The 16,301-nt window shown below is 49.0% G+C and overlaps 3 protein-coding genes across 3 annotated transcripts; 1 reads left to right on the top strand and 2 right to left on the bottom strand.

Annotated features, from left to right (window-relative positions):
* Positions 1 to 137: 137 nt before the first annotated feature.
* On the bottom strand, positions 138 to 1,773 carry LOC112891718. The gene has a single exon (XM_025958655.1). It carries the CDS (start codon positions 893 to 895, stop codon positions 410 to 412), a length of 486 nt encoding a protein of 161 aa, XP_025814440.1. The 5' UTR covers positions 896 to 1,773; the 3' UTR covers positions 138 to 409.
* A 777-nt stretch (positions 1,774 to 2,550) lies between these two features.
* Positions 2,551 to 7,229, bottom strand: LOC112893849. Its single transcript, XM_025961362.1, has 13 exons — positions 7,028 to 7,229; positions 6,098 to 6,931; positions 5,806 to 5,906; positions 5,605 to 5,719; positions 5,042 to 5,119; positions 4,732 to 4,824; positions 4,550 to 4,633; positions 4,370 to 4,465; positions 4,072 to 4,134; positions 3,779 to 3,809; positions 3,402 to 3,448; positions 3,160 to 3,218; positions 2,551 to 3,070 (listed from the first exon to the last, which is right to left on the bottom strand). The coding sequence occupies exons 1-13, from the start codon at positions 7,094 to 7,096 to the stop codon at positions 2,875 to 2,877; spliced, it is 1,866 nt and encodes a 621-aa protein (XP_025817147.1). The 5' UTR covers positions 7,097 to 7,229; the 3' UTR covers positions 2,551 to 2,874.
* Positions 7,230 to 8,384: 1,155 nt separating this feature from the next.
* On the top strand, positions 8,385 to 11,341 carry LOC112895702 (60S ribosomal protein L5-1). Its single transcript, XM_025963686.1, has 9 exons — positions 8,385 to 8,496; positions 9,352 to 9,424; positions 9,506 to 9,597; positions 9,706 to 9,832; positions 9,919 to 9,998; positions 10,085 to 10,201; positions 10,460 to 10,594; positions 10,754 to 10,923; positions 11,023 to 11,341. Exons 1-9 carry the CDS (start codon positions 8,494 to 8,496, stop codon positions 11,132 to 11,134), a joined length of 909 nt encoding a protein of 302 aa, XP_025819471.1. The 5' UTR covers positions 8,385 to 8,493; the 3' UTR covers positions 11,135 to 11,341.
* The last annotated feature ends 4,960 nt before the right edge of the window (positions 11,342 to 16,301 follow it).

Here is a 16,301-nt window from a genome sequence, read left to right as displayed (position 1 = left end):
TTGTTCATCGTCTGCAACTTGTGTTAACAGTGTTTGTTTTAGTGCGAGCTCATTGAGTCTGGAATCTTTTATTCTGGGATTCTGATGAATAAGCATTCTTTGCATGTGACTGCTCAATTGACAATAGACTACAGAAATGGGTTTTGTAACCTGCTTGCATGAAACCTGAAGAATGTATACATGGGACTTGTAGCAAAGGCAGCAAAAGCAATATATATATGCTTTGACATTTTCAGCTGACAGGTAACAGCAATAGTACATAGTGGTGCAAAAGAATGCAGCAAGAATACATGCTAGAACAGAAGGCAAAGAATCAACGAATCTTCTTCATATCTGAGCTCGGTTGCTCGCAACTGTGCTGTGGCAGCACCACACCAGAAACCAGACGCCAGGTGATGGCATCAGAGTATCAGACGTTGTAGGACTGCCAGTTCTTGGCATGGAGGTCGTCGTCGTCCTCGTCGTCGAGCCGGAGGGAGAAGGCGAGCGCGAGCGCGGCCCACTCGAGGACGAAGATGGCGGTGCCGAGCCCGCCGACCATCTTGAGGATGACGGCGCCGTCCTCGTCGCGGACGTAGGACTGGAGCTCGGCGAGGAAGTCGGAGGTGCGGGTGAAGGCGAGCAGCGCGACGGCCCCCTGGAAGATGGCGGTGAGCGCGGCCCCCGCCGTGTGCGCGTTGTGCCACTGGGCGGGCGTGGCGGGCGCCGTGAAGGAGCCCGAGCAGCCCGCGGCGGAGAAGACGGCGGTGAGCGCGTGGAGGAAGAGCAGGAGCAGGCCGCACGGGGAGGGCAGCAGGCGCAGCGAGAGCGTGAGGAAGATGCAGCTGGAGGCGGCGCCGAGGAGCACGTAGTTGCAGAGCAGGAACGCCTTGTGCGTGTGCGACTTCCCCGCCATCGCTGCCGCCGGATCCGGTCTAGCCGCTCGCTCGCTGGGCCGCTGAGTCGCCCGCCGCTTGCCTTGGAGGCTTGGAGCCGAGGGAGCGGGAGGGCTGGTGGCCTGCGAGCGAGGGAGCGAGATCGAGGGAGGGAGGGAGGGGAGCGAGATCGAGGGAGTGGTGGAGTGGGAGCGGCGGAGTGGTGGGTACTTATACGCCCGTGCGGCCGGGCGGCGCGGTGGATTTGGCCGTTGGGGGGCGCGGGCGCGGCGGCGGCGGCGAGAGGTGGGGGACAACGGCTAGTCTGGTGGGTGGGGTCCGGAGGGAGGGGAGCGTGGGGGGCCCGCTGGCAAGAGAAGAGAGACGTTGCTTGACTAGTTGACTCTTTGTGGGATGGGTGGGATCCTATGCGGGCGTGCCGTTGGCCTCCCGTCTCGCCTGTACAGCCGTTGGCTGGAGCGCGGAGACGATCGGACGGCTGGAAGCAGCGTCCCTTGTTTCTTCAGCAAGAAACTGGTTAATTGCGTACAGGACACCTTGAGAAAAAAAAAACTGAACACAGTCCTGCTGGCGACCAAATTTCCTGTGACTTGAATCACAAAAATTCAATGTCCTGCGGGCGAAATTTCGATGAAAGATTGTTGGCTGAGGGTCCGTTCGTTTCCCTATCTAATAGGGCGAAACCTCTAAACTTTGGAGGCCTGGAGACGAACGGCCCTCTATTAGACCCCCAGAAAATTTTAGAGCCTCCGAGGGCTCTAACGCCTCTAATCCGCTCGGCTCGTCTCCCCACGCCCCCCGTGCTCCTCCCGCCGCCCCTGCTCTCCCCGCCGCCGCCGCGCGTGCTCTCCCCGCCGCTGCCCCGCGTGCTCCTCCCGCCGCCCCTGCTCTCCCCGCCGCCGCCCTTGCTCTTCCCGCCGCCCGCGAGCTCCTCCCCCGCGGCCCCTCTCCCGCCGCGGCCCCTCCCCCGCCCGCGAGCTCCTCCCCCGCCGCCCTCGCCGCGGCCCCGCCCGCTCCTCAGCCGCCGCCCCGCCTTCCCCGCCGCGGCCCCTCCCCCGCCGCCCGCTCCTCCGCCCACCGCCGCCGCCCCGTGCTCCTCCCCCGCCCCGTGCTCCTTCCCCGCACCGCCGCCGCGCCGCCGCCCCTGCTCCTCCCCCCCACTCCCCGCGCCGCCGGCCCCCTGCTCCTCCCCGCGCCGCCCCGCCGTCCCCTCTCTCCCCCCCACCCCCGCGCCGCCGGCCCCCTCTCTCCCCCCCACCCCCCGCACCGCCGGCCCCCTGCTCCTCCCCTCGCCGCGCCGCCGCCCCGCCGTCCCCTCTCTCCCCCCCACCGCGCCGCCGCCCCCTCTCTCCCCCCACGCCCCCGCGCCGCCGCCCCTGCTCTTCCCCGCCCGCCGCGCGCCGCTGCCCCTGCTCCTCCCCCCGCGCGCCGCCGCCCCTGCCGCGAGCTCCTCCCCCGCCGCCCCCGCCGCGAGCTCCTCCCCCTCCTCCCTCGCCGCGTGCTCCCGTGGTTTTAGAGGCCGTAAACGAACACCCCTCTAATATACATCTAAAATGTTTATACCTCTAATTGAACGGGCTATTTTTTAGACCCCTCTAAGGATTACCGAACACACCCTGAGATTAGCTGGGCGGCATTCAGTATTTCACCCAGTGGCCCCAGAATCTGTACAGTATTTGTACCTGAGCAGCATCTGACCAGGTGACCGGGATTTAAGATGCTCGTACTTCGTTTTCACTGAGCACAAGCTCGATCAAGTTCCCCAGCATTGAATTTTTCATACCAGCTAAGGTTGTCGACGCTAACATCCTCTTTTGCTGACACACACACAAGGTGTTAACGACTTACAAATACTGCTTGCACGTTAATTTACAGCGGCTTCCAGGGACTCAAATCGATCACTTACAGATCAGAGAACACCATCGAACTCACAGATTACCGGAGGGCTACGGATTGAGTTCTTATTCAGCTGCACAGATTGGAGCTGACCACCACCGCCTCATGCTTCGGCCGTATGGGCCGACGACTCTTCGGAATCTGATGGCTGCGACTCGTGCTTCGCCGCCGCCTGGAGAACCCGGTCTTTCACCGCCGTCGTGGAGGGGGACGTCGGCAGGCCCACCTTGTTCGGCTCTATCTTCTTAGCTGCCCATGACAACGCTTCTGCTCCTACTTGTACAGGAGACAGCAACAGCCTAGGCAAATAGAGAACTTGCAATGATCTTCAATTTAACCTAAAAGGATATTTTGATTAAAAACAGGCACAAGCTCCAGGATAACTTACTTTAGGTCCTGCTCCAAATCCTCGGAGCTCTCGTATGTAGAGAATCGCGAGTAGATAGTCTATCCAAAATAAAGGAGAACTTCAGGTAAATTGTGTTGCTGCCACACTTTGCAAGTGGATATATGTATATTTGCAGTTAACAGCAATATACAAGTGCAGAGTTATATTGTTTTGTTTTCCATAAACGCAGGCGCATACATATTGAATAAACAAACATGTTGTGTGTCAAGCATACTACATACCAGCCCAATGCTTAGAACAGCGATGTATTGCAGAGTCGTCTCCCATTCTGCAGACACAGTGATCAAAGATCAGTTAATCAAAATCGATGTTCCAATTCAGCTGTACACGTGTTTCTTCCAATCAGATTTTAAAAGACCCGGAGACAAGTATACATCATGGACAAATCAAAGAAGATCACCAGAAGTGTTTAGGTGAACTGGCAACAAGAAATCAGAAGAAGGGTGTGGCTTGTATTTAACTCTCAAGAACACAAACAAGGGGCTACTTTTCTAGGTTGGACTCCAGATAACTGTTCTGGTATCACATCATGCACATCTTAACCAAGCAATGTATGAAGTCCAAATCACACAACAACATAATTTAGTGATACACATACCTAGTATAGCATAGGAAAGTGCTGAGAGGCCCTGTCAAAAAAGAGAGACAAAATTGTCATGAAAAAAAATGCATCCAACAATTTCAGGGGGAAAAAGAATAATTCCTATAAGAGCTATAAAGACAACAAAAAGGTAAAAGAAGTGTTCTGTGTTGTATGTACTCTTGAAATTTTAACGGCACCAGATCTTATAAAGTGTAAGAGAAATTTAGTTGCAAGATATTCAGGAACAGCATGACAGTGTGCCAACATAAGCAGACGGCAAGAAAATGAGAATAAGACCGGTGGCCTACCAGAAGAGATCCGAGCACAAGAGTTGGGGTGGGCTTTATTTGTTCAATGATTTCTTCAACGTCCTGCACATGTTTGAGACAATAATGTGAGTGATCAGCAATATAAGGTATGATTATGTAGAACATTTAATTTATGAAACATTTTGAATGTCCGCTCACAAGAGCTAACATCTAGATGAACTATTCAGACATGTTTTTGAAAGAAAATAAGAACATGAATCTGGGGTGAGACAAGATTGCCATAGTTGGCACAATCCTTCTGGTTAACTGGTGAGTTTCTGGTTCTGATTCTTTTTACCTCATTTATTGCTGTTAATGCAGTCTCAGGTTTCAGTTCTTTGACACGAAGGTCCTTTGACCATGCTTGGAAACCACCTTTAACTAGGTAAGGTCGCTGCACCCAAATATTCAAATTCAAACAGGGGCAAGGATGCATGCAACTTAACTATTAGTAAAACATAAGGCATTCGAAATTTGCCTGCACGCCAAGCTTCTTTAGTAACCTAGCAACAGCTTTTGATCGGGCTCCATTAGCATCCATAACTATGACCTTTGAATCACCCTACAATGGCAGGTAAAAAGATACTATAACTTACTCTGAAGAAATATCAGAAGGCAGATACAGAGTGCATGCTTCAGTTCTAAGTTCTAACAGCATACCTTAACCAATTTCAAGTTTCGGATGACAACTGCAAGTAAGGCATCATCAACATCTCTTCCACCTTTAAGCATATTCTTTATTGGGCCTTTGATCTAAAGAAGGTAATCAAATGAAATAATTATCAGAGAAACTATGAAAATAACCCCTGCTAGCATGACATGGAGGACACCATTACAATGAAATACTCAATCCTTATGAATGGAGCTGAAATCAGTGTAAGCATACATAGGAAATGTCCAGGAATCGCTGAGTGATCAAAACAATAATCAAGTACCACTGGAGATTTTTTTTAACTGAAATAAGACATACCTCAGGTGAAGCTACACTTGCATATTTAGACCTAGCCCCACGGCGTAAATCAGGAACACCATCTTTTTCCCTCAAATCCTACACGGAATAATCTGATAGTCAGCTTGATTGCATTTTCCTAGGCTACAGAAAACATGTCAAAAACCTTCAGGAACTATACTTGCACCAAATAAATTTGTTGCAAGAAATAGCATGTCGGGAGTAAATAACTTGCCAGCAAACTGCTGTACTATAGCAACAAGGCAGAAGGTGGTCACTAAATATTCCTTATAGCAATTTGAAATGATATGAATTATGAACTGGATACAAATGAGGGCTCAGATGACATGAAAGAAAGAAAAGGCTAGTGAGATCTAAAATTTCTTGCCTAAAAAGTTTGGCAGTAAACTGTTGTACTAAAATACCCAAGACAGAAGGTGGCTAATAATTAATAGGTTATAAATACAATTATTTCTAGTGTTTGATTTGAAAAGGATATGTATTGTGAACTGGATTCAGAAAAGAGCTTAGATGAAAAGGGACACGAAAGAAAGAAAAGGCCAGTGAGATTTACAATATCTTGCCTCAGGCCGAACATCGATAAGTACGGCTTTGCCATCATTTTTCAATAGCTCCAATGCTGATTCTGGTGACAGGTCTCCTGAATAACCACCGTATATGAAGAGCCAGTATGATGTCCTACAATGTAGCTAAATTTAGAAGGAACTCTGAAAATAAGATGCAACTAGAGGTGAGGTAATCAAAGCAAATAGGTCTTCCTTTACCCTATTGTCACTGAACCTCCAAGCACAACTGCCAATTGAACAATAGGATCACTTGGGTCCAAACCAACATTCTTTTCAACACCTTCAACAATTACATATACCTGAATCATTGGATGCAGTAAAATCAATCAGTGGCTACATCAACGATGAACTTTCATTGCGGAATGTTCACAAAAAGGGGATATCTGGGTGTTTACTGTTTAGGAGCTCATTCATGCTTGCTCAGTGAGAAGAGCAGTAAAGTGATGTTTAGAACAAGGACCAGCACAGTTAGGTTCTTGGACCAACATACCTGTTGAAGAGCATTTCCGATTGGTCTCAATACTAGACTAGCTTTCTCCTCAGACGTGCTCAACAGATCTCTAACACTTGGTGGTAGAGACTCCTTTGCGGATTCGTAAGAAGACAAAACGAACGTTGCCGCGCCGCCCAGCGAATTTTCTGCAGCAACAATTGCCTTCCTAACAACATCAACAGCCACGGCACCAGCTCCCGCCACCTTCTCCTGCAACGCCCCCGAAGCGTCCGTGACACCTCCGGCGGCCTGCTCCTTACTGGCATCGATCGAGACCTTGAGCCCACCGATCGCGTCGCGCACCGTCTTCCTCCAGGTCCCGAGCGCGTCGTACGCCGACAGCCTCAGCTTGTCGTAGGCCTCGGTGAGCTCGTCCTCCGCCTGGAAGACCTGCTTGCCGAGCTTATCGATGAGCCTGGCCACGGAGTCCTCGACCTCGGACGCGTCGGACGGGAACGTGGTGGGGAACGGCGCGTCCGACAGGGCCCGCTCCGCGGCGTCGCTGGGGGCCGAGTCCACCATGGCAGTGACGGCGGTAGCAGTTTGGTCTGGAGCGGCCAGGTCCGCGACGAACGTCAGCGGCTGGTTGGTCCCGGTGCAGCATAGCGCGTCGGCGCCGGCGCCGGTGCTGGGCAGCTCGGAGGCCGCGCCGCCGAAGCCGAAGCCTCGGACGATGTCGTCCGGCGCGCTGGGGTACGGGGAGAGGATGGAAGAGTCCGCGAGCGGCGGGCGGTCGGGCACCTGCGCGACGAGCGGGTCGGCGTAGGACCTGAGCGCGGCGCCCACGTCCACCCTCCGCGGCACCCGCGCGACGACGTGCGACGCCGTCACCTGCCAAGCAACCGTACCAATGCAATCAGCGCCCGTGAAGACGGCGAGCGAAGCCGCTGCGAACAGGCTGGTCCGCGAGAGACGGCGAGGCTGCACCGGGCAGAGCGGGGAGCAGCTGGGCGCGGCGGAGCAGACGACGGGCAGCAGCATGGCGGGCGGGCTCATCGCATCAGGCTGCCGCTCCCATCCGTTTGGTTGCCTCGAGGTCGAGGGGGGCGGTCGCCGCGGGTCGGGCGGCGAACTGGTTGGGTTGGAGGCCAGACTCGGGACTGGCACTGGCACGTGTCTCCCGGCGCGGGCGGGTGTGTGGAGGAGGGGATTGATCCGGGACGAGTGGAACCGGTGCGACGGCGAGCGGGGGGTGCGGATTTCGCCGGGATTGCGCGGATTGCTGTTCAGAGATTCGGCTTGTGGTGTGGCTCGTCGGCGTCGAGGTCGCGGCGGTGGCCCCCGTCCCAGCGCTACGCGCGCCACATATTCTCTGAGGTCCCGCCGCGGTCGTTTTCCAATGACGGTCAGTGTCTCGGTTGAGCTTCAGCGGCGGACTGGACTGGTTGTGGTTGGGTAGGCTTCTCCTTCGCCGGCGTCACGGTGAAACGTGAAAGATCTCCTCCAGTTGACGAATGCGACTCTTCTTCAACCCGTCAACGCCTATACATGCATCAGATCGAAATTTCATCTACTAATTAAGGATAAATGAGGGCGACTTGCCACAACGCATCGATCCAAAGCACATAAAATGGGTAGCCAAGCTGATCCAGAAGATAGCTAGTCATCATCACCTTTGGCTTCAGACGAGCAGGTTAACACTTTTAACATGTCTTCGGCAGCACTGCATCTACATTAAGCTGACTACATAACCAAACCATATCGCTTGGTGTACCTACAGACCAAAGGATAACCAGCAACGGGCTAAGCACAAATTCACTGCAAACTCCTCCCAGCAGCATGACACAGATCAAGCAAAACATCCTGACTAGCCCTGCAATTAAAATGAAGAGAGAAGTGGTCATCGATGGATGCAACGTGAATATCTAGAAACTATGCTCACTGATACTATTATGTTTTTTTCTTCTCGGCAACACCACAGACCTCAGGACCAATCTGGATTGCAGTTGCAGCCAAGGTGGCCACGAGGCCCACGAGTAACCTCAGGCAGCCACAATTGACGCAAGGGAGTTACAGTGTTTATAGCCAGCAATCTGTGTGCACACCTATGCATACACTCGTATTTGGGCTAGACTGTTTATTTGAGCCCAGAGAAACGAAGCAGCCCAGCCCATCCGCAACATGCAAAATCGTGTCCACGGAGAAAACCAGGGCCTGTCAACTGAGGCAAGGCCCATATATCCCGGGAACACCCTCGAACCGATCCTGACCGTCGACTGCAGCAAGGCCAAGGCATCCATCCGTCCACCCGATGGCTAGGGTTTCTTCCGGAGTTAAAAGGGCCCGAGGAGCCGCCCTTATAAACCCTACCCTTCTCCATCCGCTCCCACCCTCTCGCCCGCCACGAGAAGCAGCCGCCGCCGCCGCTTCGACAGCCACCACAGGGTACCGAGATGGTAAGATCCCGAACCCTTCCGCTCCGTTTGCGCTTTTCCTGTCGATCGCGGCTTCTGTGCCTATGCAACTAGCGTTTGGTTGGGTGGATTTGTTCGCCGGCGAGGGGCCGATGTGAATTGTTTAGGTCGCAGCTGTAGGCGAGCGCGGCGGCAAGGGGTTCCTTGTGGCGGCCGTTGAGCTCATGCTGTTGTTCCTTTTTAACTGAGATCGTGGTTTAGGCAGAAGTAGAAGATGTTGAACCTGATGTGGCATGGCTTGTGGTATTTTCCTCATACGCACTTCTGTTTCGCGGGAAGGACGGGAATGGACTGGATGTTCATAAGTTTATTTGGCGTAATGTCTTTGTAGTCGCTTGGATTAGTTATTAGTGCGTACGCGGTAAATGTATTAACTGCTGTATATGTGTTTTCGTATCCATGCGAATGGGATATGTTGCGCTATTTTGTATGCTCCTCAGTCTGCTCATGAAAGTTATTTGAGTCTAAAAGCTTGTTCAGCGTTCAGAAATTGCATTATTTGTTAGGTCGCTAGATCTACTCATTGTGCTCATATCTTTGTTATGCCAGCAATAGCGAACTGTTGTTTATATTGGAGTTTGTTTGTAGAGATATTTTTGTCGGTGCCCTGAGAATTATCTTAGGGCGTTACATGTTCAGTGGCTATTCAGTAGAGTGACCTTGTCATCAGTCGAGCTATTACTAGTAAATGAAGCATTTGCTGCTTGGCTTGTGTTGATTGATTTGTATAATGTTGAAACATGAAAGCAGCATAGGAAATCCCTTCTATAAATGATTGCTCGTTTCTCGAAGTTCAATTGTGCATGTATTCATGTGCATTTTGCATGATTTCTGCAGGGTGGTTTTGTGAAGACCCAGAAGACCAATGCTTACTTCAAGCGTTTCCAAGTGAAGTTCAAGAGAAGGCGCGGTATGTTTGGGCTGCTCAGCTGATGGCTTGTTTCTGTAATTTGCTGGGTTTTTTTGACAGTGTATTTTTGCTTGTTTGCAGCTGGTAAGACAGACTACAGGGCAAGGATCAGGTTGATTAACCAAGACAAGAACAAGTACAATACTCCCAAATACAGATTCGTTGTGCGATTTGTATCCTTTTAAATATAAGCATTTTGTGCATTGCTCTCCTGGTTTCTGCTTATTATTGTGGCACTTTGAGCATTAGTGGCATTGTATCTCTTAACACAATCACCTTAGACCAACAAGGACATCACTGCACAAATCGTATCTGCAAGTATTGCGGGTGATATGGTACTTGCTGCTGCCTACTCCCATGAGCTGCCACGATATGGTCTTGAAGTTGGTCTGACCAACTATGCTGCAGGTACTTTTTTCTTTAAAAGTTTGTGTATTCTCTGAAACTAAATCCACTTATTTTGTCTAATAAAATTATTGGCACCCATTTTGTAGCCTACTGCACTGGGCTTCTTTTGGCCCGTCGTGTGCTCAAGCTTCGTGATTTGGATCAGGAGTATGAGGGCAATGTTGAGGTAAAATTCAAACATAAGAGTTTCTAATTCTAAAAACTTTGCTGTTACTTTTGTTCAACATTTGTGTTGACCTTTTTTTTTCTCAGGCCACTGGTGAAGACTTCTCTGTTGAACCAGCTGATGAGAGGAGGCCTTTCCGTGCTCTTTTGGATGTTGGCCTTGTTAGGACTACCACTGGGAACCGCGTCTTTGGTGCCCTGAAGGTACTTACGACATGTTACTTGCAATTTGATTGTAGCTGGCAATGTATTCCTTAAGTCTTGATAATTGTTTACAACCTGTTCATGTTTCCAAAACATCAAGTTTCTGCTTTAGATTAACTTGTATCTGAGTCCACACTGAAAGGATAGACATTCCCATTTACAGTTTATTATGCTATAGTTTGGTTGTGGTAAGAAATGTTGTTATGATCACATGTAAATTTTGATGAAAATTGACACTAGCTGCATTTGTTGCTTCAGGGAGCTTTGGATGGTGGTCTGGATATTCCTCACAGTGACAAGAGGTTTGCTGGTTTCAAGAAGGATGAGAAGCAGCTGGATGCTGAGGTCCACCGCAAGTACATCTATGGTGGCCATGTTGCTGAGTACATGAGGGTATGCTGTGCATGTTGCGTGTCAGATTGTAGTCATTTCCCCTTTGTTCTATTGAGATGGTTGTGTTATCAATTTGTTAGATCATTTCAGGGGGTTGCTTTGTTTGGATGAGGTTTCTAATTCTTACTGATTCAATTATTTCGTATATGGTTGATCCAGACTCTGGCTGACGAGGAGCCGGAGAAGTACCAGGCTCACTTCAGTGACTACATCAAGAAGGGGATTGAGGCTGATGACATGGAAGCTCTTTACAAGAAGGTCCATGCTGCCATCCGTGCTGATCCTACCATGGCCAAGTCAACCAAGCAGCCACCGAAGGAGCACAAGAGGTATATCCTACATAGCCATCTAAAGAGTCTACACCTTGATGCTCTCCCCAACCTAAATCCATATTTGCTTAGCTCTAACTGATCCTCTGTTTATTTTAGGTACAACCCCAAGAAGCTGACCTACGAGCAGAGGAAGGCCAGCCTTGTTGAAAGGCTCAATGCCCTCAACTCGTCTGGTGGCGCTGATGATGATGATGAGGATGATGAATGAAGTGTTGTCCCATCTTAGTAGTACTATCTTGTGCGGCGATCAGAACTTGTGCTATGGCACTTACCTTTACCTGTAGTCCTGCAACAGGCATTTTTGTTTAAATTTGGTGATGTGAACAAAGCAGTTCTGTTAGTTTTGAGCTGGACTTATGGATATTTACTTCTACCTAAAATTAAGATGTTGCTGGTTGGACGTGTTTCTTCTGCATTCCTTTATCTATCAGCTGTGATCTGTTTTCAACCCGTTTCCTGGAATTAATATTCTTCTGTGGCTAATATTCTGGTAATGTTTTATCATTTTGACACTACAGCTCTAATCGAGGGTTAGTTGGGTTGATTAAAGTTATCCTTTGCTGGTTTATGAATGTCTTTTCATTGGACTGGGCATTGTGTTTTGGAAAATGCTATCTATCTATCTAGCTGTATTGCCACTCCAACGGTTCTTTTTCTTTGATTATGCCCCGTGTCTCTCTGAGCCTATTTGATCTATTTGCTATATACAAGTTCAGAGTGTGAAGTTCGCTCCGGTTGAAGCGTAGGGCTTCCTAATTCCTGCTTCGTCCTTCTATGAATGCATTATATCTTATTTTTCATGGAAATTATCATAAGCTAGTTGTCATTTTGCTGTGTATATCGGATCACGAATATTTTTTTCGCTTTGGTGATACTTACTAGAAGGTCCAGTGGCAAAAGTGATTTTGCACCTTTTGGCTGGTCATCCTGCGCCGCTTTGTCCTACCTAGCATTTCCCCAACGGAACTGCCGGAACGGTGGGCGCTTGTGGGCGTGGCCCGGGTGACGATTCAAGCTTCGGCAGGAATCTCGTTTTTTGTGTTCTATTCCTTTTAGGTCGCTATATCTGATCTTCGATCTGTTGGTCTTTAATTTTTTGTCGTTCTATTGGTCAAGGGCACCTCAGACAGACTAGTAAATTAGGCACCTAGTAAATTAGAATTTTGGATCTGGTCGTGCTTGACTTCTAGCCAGGTTAACGATTGGTAAACCATAGCCGTATTTGTTTTTGCTGATGTTGCATCGCTTGAGGCATTTGGTGTGGTTTTTCTGTTCTCAGGCCACTGGTGAGGACTTCTCTGTCGAGCCAGCTGATGAGAGCAGGCTTTTCTGTGTTAACTCTAAACCGTGTCTTTGGTGCCCTGATGGTATACATTCCTTGTAGGCTTGAGTTGTTTTGTTGGAAATTTCAATTGTAGCTGGTCTAGCAAGACATGTTTTTAATATGAACTCAATGTGGCTAAAGTCTTTGATAAATGCTTGTCACTAGTTCGTGTCCTTGTATCTTGTTGCACTTAGTGATGAGGACATCACTACCATTGATACAACCATGCCTTGTGGACCATTGATTCGAGATCGAGCACGACAACTCAATTATCAGGTAAAGTTGTTTTTTCTGTCCAAACAAGTTCTTCTCTGAATGGGGTACTTGTGATGCTTTTCTTATGCTTAGGAACTTGGGACATGAACTAGATTGGGGAGAGCAACAACGACAAGAATGTCAGTTCGGACCTCCAGGCAGCGCCAGATTGAGATGGCCATAACTCATCACTCCGAAGGTTGTTTGAGGCCATAAGTACTTGTTGGAAAGGTGTTGAAATCTACTTTTACATGGATCTAACTTTATTTCGAAACTCCACCAGAGCTGTTTAGAATCTACAAAACAACGATCGGACTTTCAGTCCTAGGCTGAGTCCCTTGTATCTCGTCCAGCCGGGCCTATTTTAAGTTAGGGTTTCGACCCCAGCACTCTCCTGGCTGCCTTCCCACATATATAAACCAGTAGCAACCACCAGAAAACACTTGAGTTTTATTTAGATGCAAGTTAGCTGCTGCTACTTCCTTGTAAACACGTGTGTCGATTAGACCACCCGTTAGCTTGATTCGGAACCTAACTTCGTATAAATAATACTCACAAAAAACAGGTGCCAAACTTTATTTTACTTAATGCGAAATTGATGCCTCATGCATAGTTTCATTTTCCTTTTAATGCGCAGGTAAGTGAGCCAAGAATGAGATCTATGGCCTTTCCTGTGTACACTGGGCTGGTAATTACTACTAGGGCAGTACCCCGTTCGCTTCTTCATAGTTCCACTGGTTGACTGGTGCATGCAACATTAACAATCCACCAACAGGTTCATCCTCAAGCATCTTACCATCTGCTACATGTTTACATGTACTTACTATTAACAGCACCTTCCCTTCCTTGTTACCAGGTTATCTTTTTATTTGCTCTTTTTACTTCACATATCTTCTTAACTAATAAAAACAAACAAATTACATTTCTCTCAAGGACGCCATCAAAATCCTCATATGTTGCAATCACCCAAGGAGCAACTCCTATCTGGCCATGTTCTCACTGCAGACCATTTTCATGGATGAGGACACCAAGAATAAAAAAATAAATTAATAGCAGAAGACAGCCACGTTTTCAACCATATAATGGTTGGATTATATTGCTACATGTGCATTCGGAATTTATATCCTCCAAACTCATTTGTAAAAAATCAGCAACGGGTGGGGTACCTGACATCCTAGTTAACGTCGCGGTCGCGTCTCCCGACATCTGAGCGGCTTCCACGAAGGTCCCTGTTCTTGCCCTGGCCTTCCTCCGGTCGACACCGCTTCGACCTGTGTGCGTCGTCAGGCTCTACGTCTTTGCCGCTGCTCCTCGAACGGCGGCGGAAGCCGTGGTTCGTGTCGTCCAACCTATTGGCGTCCATGGCGTTTCGAGGCGGAGGCGGAGGTGAGGCAAAGATACGAACCACACAAATGAAGATTCGCAATGATCAAAGCTACTAAAAAACTGATCTAATCCCACCCGTGACGGGAGAAATGAAAGAGTAGGGGGTAGAGAATTTGAGAGGTGCAAGTCCTACATTACCGGTGAGGGGAAGAAGGTTAGCAACTAGATCAGAGAATGTCCGGCTCCGGCGAGATCCAGGCAACCGGCGAGAACCTAGAGCACGAGCTGACGGGGACGGTGAGCGGCGGCGGCGCAAATGTGGAGAAGTTCTCACGGTCTTTAAAAATTGAAGGAAACCCACCGCACGGTGACTAACACATAACGCGCGCGCGACGGTTCGGTATCTGTCGCCCCGATGAACTCATCATGGCTGGGGCGTGACTAGGGGTGATTGGCATCAGGAGAAAAAAAGTTGGAACGGTCATCGAAGCAATTGGTGATGCGATCAGTGGATCGAAACATCCAGTCAGTGGACCGTATAACTCAAAACATCCTTCGGTCACAAACAGTGCCTTTGTCAAAGCTGGCTCCAAAACTGGCTCCACATGAAGCCTTACTAAAGGGGTAGAGCACAACCAGCTCCGGCTTCAAAACCCAAAAAACCCGGTGACTGGAGCTGTTTGGGTGAGGTGGAGCCGTGGCTCTGTCCGGCTCCGCCTCACCTTTTCCAATCTTGCCCTCGTGTGGGGCCGCTGGGGCACGGTGGAGGACGACAGCGCCCGCGGCAGCAGCGAGAGGAGGGAGAACAAGGAGCACATGGCCAAGGCGTGCGGAGGCGCCTACGGTGTGTGGCAGAACCAACCTGAATTATACCGGCTCAAATACGTAAGTCCACTCTAGAGGGCTCCAACGTACTTCAAACGGTATAATCCCTTGGCCTGTCAGGTAACGTCCCGATAAACCACCGATACAGGATCAAATAAGGTTACCTCACACGAAGGTGAGTCCAGAGATACAGTCACCATCATATTTTACATCACAGAAAATTACAATACAAGAGTTTCTAAAAATAGTATGAAGTTCCAAACTTAGAGAAATTATTACAAACTGTTAAAGTTATGGCTTTTGGCAGCGGAAAACATACGCGATGATCTAAAGCACGTCGTCAAGACGGATGTCATGCTAAGCCTTGGCACGACATCACTCGGTATCATCAGTGTTGGCCGGGGACGGATCCCAACCCACGGACCATCCATCTAGAAGAGTACAGGGCCAAGACAGGGAAGAGTAGGGTCTTCAAAGACTTTACCTGAAAAATATATAACTAGCAAGACTGAGTATACTAATACTCAGCAAGGCTTACCTGGGATTGGGTATACTTTAGCCCATAACTAGACTTATGGAGGCATTTCAAGGGTTCTGGGTTTATTTTCAGCTGAAAAGCAACAAAGAGTATAACCTACTTTCAAGTTTTAGCTTTCAGATTCTAACTGGATTAGCCATTCTAGGTAAGCACCTATACTAAACAAGTAAGGTAGAGCTTATCATCCATCAAGATTATTCCATCAATAATTAAATTTTTTACTCGATGTGGCAAAAGGGATAAGCAGTCTCAATCCTCGTGAGAGGCGGACGATTCTGAATCGAATTCAACCTTGCAAGGTAAACCTAACACACACGCTTGGAACATCCAAAGATTGTTTCGAAGCAACCGTTTCCCTCATATTCCGGGTTATGGATCAGTGCCACCACAAGCGACTGCAGGACCGTACGCACACCAATTGTGCAGGACATACGTCTGTAGCGTGACTACAAAACCCGTATTCCTATCTGCCATGCAGAACGTACTCCCACACGTCGGTGCGTGTAAACATAAAATAAAAGTCGAGTGGTGGAGACGTGTCCATTTGCCGGGCCATTCGGGTACTAGGCTTACCGCTTACCATATTTCGCGGCATGTGGCTAGTACTTTCAAACGCTTAGCCACCACTACCACACATTTCGACCTTAACCACTTTTAACAAAACAGATAGGGTAAACCTCCAGATCATGATACAGCACATGACCCTGTCCATTATCCTTATAGTGGTTGCAGAATTGTAAACAAGCAACTCCTATATCGCGCGAGTGACAGGAAATCACCCGACTTTTACCGGTCCTATTTAGCAGAGCATCTAAACGATAAGGACTCGGATACAATACATTGGATTCCTAAGATATCATGCAACTAGGGTTCCATTTCAACTCCTAGACTTAATGCAGGATATAATATATAAGTATAAGATTGCATAATGTAGTAATTCAATTACTGGGTTATGCACCGGGGCTTACCTTTACTGGTGGGACTGGAGTCAGGGATGTTAGTATTATTATCTTCTGAACTTTGGTTCGGGGCTTCAGATAACCCCTTGGTGACGTTCCCTTGGTTTTCAGAAATATCCTCTGCAGACTTCTGGGAGATCTTGTAGGT

Source organism: Panicum hallii, chromosome 5, assembly GCF_002211085.1.
Source record: "Panicum hallii strain FIL2 chromosome 5, PHallii_v3.1, whole genome shotgun sequence".
In the NCBI taxonomy this organism is placed as follows: Eukaryota; Viridiplantae; Streptophyta; class Magnoliopsida; order Poales; family Poaceae; genus Panicum; species Panicum hallii.
Note: the sequence above shows the minus strand (reverse complement) of the source record. Positions and strands in the feature narration are given on the sequence as shown.

What these genes read in the sequence shown, in the direction of transcription:
- LOC112893849 (XM_025961362.1), bottom strand. Translation starts at nt 7,096, where the DNA reads ATGAGCCCGCCCGCCATGCTGCTGCCCGTCGTCTGCTCCGCCGCGCCC. An exon ending in TCGGAAATGCTCTTCAACAG is followed by an intron (nt 5,907 to 6,097) that starts GTATGTTGGTCC and finishes CCAATGATTCAG; the next exon opens with GTATATGTAATTGTTGAAGG. An exon ending in TAAAGAAGCTTGGCGTGCAG is followed by an intron (nt 4,466 to 4,549) that starts GCAAATTTCGAA and finishes ATTTGGGTGCAG; the next exon opens with CGACCTTACCTAGTTAAAGG.
- LOC112891718 (XM_025958655.1), bottom strand. Translation starts at nt 895, where the DNA reads ATGGCGGGGAAGTCGCACACGCACAAGGCGTTCCTGCTCTGCAACTAC.
- LOC112895702 (XM_025963686.1), top strand. An exon ending in ACAGATTCGTTGTGCGATTT is followed by an intron (nt 9,598 to 9,705) that starts GTATCCTTTTAA and finishes CAATCACCTTAG; the next exon opens with ACCAACAAGGACATCACTGC. An exon ending in CCACCGAAGGAGCACAAGAG is followed by an intron (nt 10,924 to 11,022) that starts GTATATCCTACA and finishes TGTTTATTTTAG; the next exon opens with GTACAACCCCAAGAAGCTGA.